We start from the raw sequence: 3174 nt of genomic DNA on the forward strand, positions 1-3174 counted from the left end.
AAATGCAGTTAAAAAAAGAGAGAGCAGAAGGGAAAGAGTGAGTAATTGAATATCTCACTTGGAGACCCTTGAGGCCTTTGAAGTCGTTTTCTCTGATCTCTGAGATCTTGTTGTTCTGCAAATCCAGGAGAGTGGTATCAAGTGGAATTTTTTCTGGAACGTTCTTCAAACCTGAGAGACACAAAACCACAAGCAGTAAGAAAAATGACACTAATGAAATGGGATATGGGCTTTTATGGCTAGAATCTACTTTGAAATCTCATCAACTGTAGACATATGGATCCTGGTCCAACACCAACAGAACATACTCAGATACAGACAAAAAAAAAATCCTACAAGAGTGTAAATTGTGGTGCTAAATCGAATAGCCACATTCCTGAAAAAACATATAAAAGAATGTGAACTCTGGAGTGGTCTTGGTTTTGGATGAGCTCCAGCCATTATTGTATAGACAAAACCGTTTATAGAAATATTTCTATTAACTTTTATGAGCTACCATTCTACATGTGTAACAAGAAGAATTTCTTAAATAAATAAATAAAAATAAAAAGTCTGTACCTAGGCTAAAAAGGGACAAAAAAAAAGGTTTAACTGTAAATATCTCATTATAAATAAATCATTACTAAAGAACTAATTAATTTATACTCCTCTTTCTTTATTCATCTCATAATCAAAATTAATAAATTATTTAAAATAAAATAAAATAAAATAAAAATTATACTTCATGAGCTACAGGGCCTGAGCAGTCAGGCTTATAATGAGTACAACTACAAAATAACACTTAAAATACTGAAAACAGCATCAAAATGAATAATGAATCAATTCCTTACAAAGCCCTCGACTCCATAGACTAAAAAAAAGTCTGAATGTGCAATTGGATGCTGGACCACATTTCCAGAATGTAACACAGTGAAAAGTTATGATGATGGTTCACGTAGGTTTTAGTATTTCGAAACAGTGCTGAAAGTTCACTGAGTTAATCATAGATGACTCTTATGCCAGATATCTCACAGTTTTTCTTGGAAGGATTATAAAAGCTGTACGATGCTGTCAATCGAAAAAGCTGACATAAGATTTCCACACAAGGGGAGTTTGATTTTGCCAACATTGGACGACAGTATGCCTCTGCTTTCATTTAATGTGCTGCAGACCAAGCTACATGAATGGAATATGCAGTGAAAACAAAAACGTATTTAGACACTTAAGCCACACTTCCATTTTTAGGAATGTCTTTGCATTATATAACAAAAATATCAAACCAAGTGGCATACATTTTGAATAAAAACAGCACAAGCTTGTTTTGTTTGAAATGTTTTTCCAAGCGAAACATTTCACAAATTTAATTTGTGAATAAATTAATTTGATATGTTTTAAGTGACCAAAAGCTTTTCAGGGCCACTGTGTATCAAAATGTTTGCTTCAAACATAAGAAAAACATAGGAAAAAATAGGTAAACACACATGCACATACATACACATAAATACAGTATATCTGCTCTAGCAACTCTAAAAGCTTTTTAGGCAGAACCTCACACAAACAATGTTTGGTTTTGTTTTGTGGTGAGTTTCCTCATCACTGCATGTGTATAAACAGTTTAAGAATATGTTCCTGATAATTATATAACCACAGGACAGAGGACACAGAGATCACAGTTGGACGTATCACTGCTGTTGAGATATCTCCCAAATGTTCCTTTCGTTCGGCTCTGTTTAGTCTCATTTTCTAGTGGCTACATGTCTCAGCCAAAATCACAGCAATCAATTAAGGAATATATGATCAAAAAAGCACTAATAACATAATAAAAAACTCAATTTGAGTAAACATGTTAGAATTTTAACCCAAATGGCAATAAGATAATCAGAATGTTAAACTATTCAAAAACAAATTGTCCTCTGTGGTTAGAAATACTATTTAGCCACTGAAATCAGCAACTGAATCAAAATCAAGAGTGGAGAAAAACACAAAGCCATCATTAATAGACTCATGGATGCTAAACTCATTCCTACTTTTATTGGTGAGAAGAATAAAAACATGGGAGGCGGTTTAATCCACAATGATTTTATAATGTAAATCACACTACAATGTGGTCCATTACCTAACACCGACTATTTTACACTTATCCCACTTGTAATATACAAGAAATACTAACCTCATATCAACTGGTACCTAAAAGAGGAGTATCTCACTTACAGCCTGTTGTCAGCAAGTAAAAACACAAGCAGGCCCTTAATCAAACTTTCCTAGACAAACAAATTCATTTTTGCCATTAGTTGCTCTTGGGTTCTGGCACTATTTCCAGACGGTTTTCCCTGCAGCTGCAGAGCTGTATAAACTGGGTCACATATTTCACTGGAAAGAGGGGAAGTTAGATGGAGAACAGGCCTGTCGGCACACCTATCCCCCCACCTCCATTCTTTTCCAGGTCTGTTTCATGCCAAAAGACCTGCAGAGCAGATGAGCGCTGGAAGCCTCAAATATTCACTCTTCTCTTATTTGTCCTTGTTCTTATCCCATTTTCATTCTCGTTCTTTCCCTGTCCATTTTAACTGGGGTTGAGTGTTAATATTGCAAATGGATTATTGAGAACTGCTGTTTTGCCTGGTCAACAGTATTTCTTTCCAAAGAAGACATTCTGTTTATCACACAAACCTCTAAGTAATTTCCTGTTTGAAAAAGCTATGCTAACTGAGACAACATGCTACAGCAACTCAGTTACACTACATTACATAATAAATCATGCTGGGAAATGTTTTATTAACCCTTCTTGACTATGTTCTGTAAATTTATAATGCTGTAAATATTACATAATCATGTCCAATTTTACTTTACTTTTTACTTTTTACTTTTAGTCATTTAGCAGACGCTTTTATCCAAAGCGACTTACAAATAAGAAAAAGTAATTAAAACTAAAAGCTAAAACTCTATAAATACTATATAGATACATTTAAGAAAATAAAAGAAATTAAATAAAAATGACAAATGCATACAACAACACTTCAAAACTAAAACATTTAAATTTAAATTTAGCATTTAAAATACGTTTTTGGATGTGTGCGGACCTTCTCTTTTGCACATGCAACGTTTCACTAGTTTGCTCCCTTGATGCCTGCCCTCAGTGCTCTCTAAATGCCAACAGCTCGCTTGCTCAACACAACCCAGCATTACAATATGCCA

General features: G+C 34.2%; 1 protein-coding gene across 2 annotated transcripts in view; it reads right to left on the minus strand.

The window, feature by feature from the left end:
- The window catches only part of LOC107744892 (decorin-like), a 19774-nt gene that overhangs the window by 7032 nt on the left and 9568 nt on the right, over positions 1-3174 (minus strand). The window contains exon 3 of one of the 2 annotated variants that reach the window (XM_016558704.1): positions 59-171. The exons of the other annotated variant lie outside the window; for it this stretch is intronic. Coding sequence (XP_016414190.1) covers positions 59-171 — 113 coding nt within the window. The remainder of the gene's footprint in view (positions 1-58; positions 172-3174) is intronic. 2 annotated transcript variants of the gene reach the window in all.

This window comes from Sinocyclocheilus rhinocerous, unplaced genomic scaffold, assembly GCF_001515625.1.
Source record: "Sinocyclocheilus rhinocerous isolate Xijiao unplaced genomic scaffold, SAMN03320098_v1.1 scaffold258, whole genome shotgun sequence".
NCBI lineage: Eukaryota > Metazoa > Chordata > Actinopteri > Cypriniformes > Cyprinidae > Sinocyclocheilus > Sinocyclocheilus rhinocerous.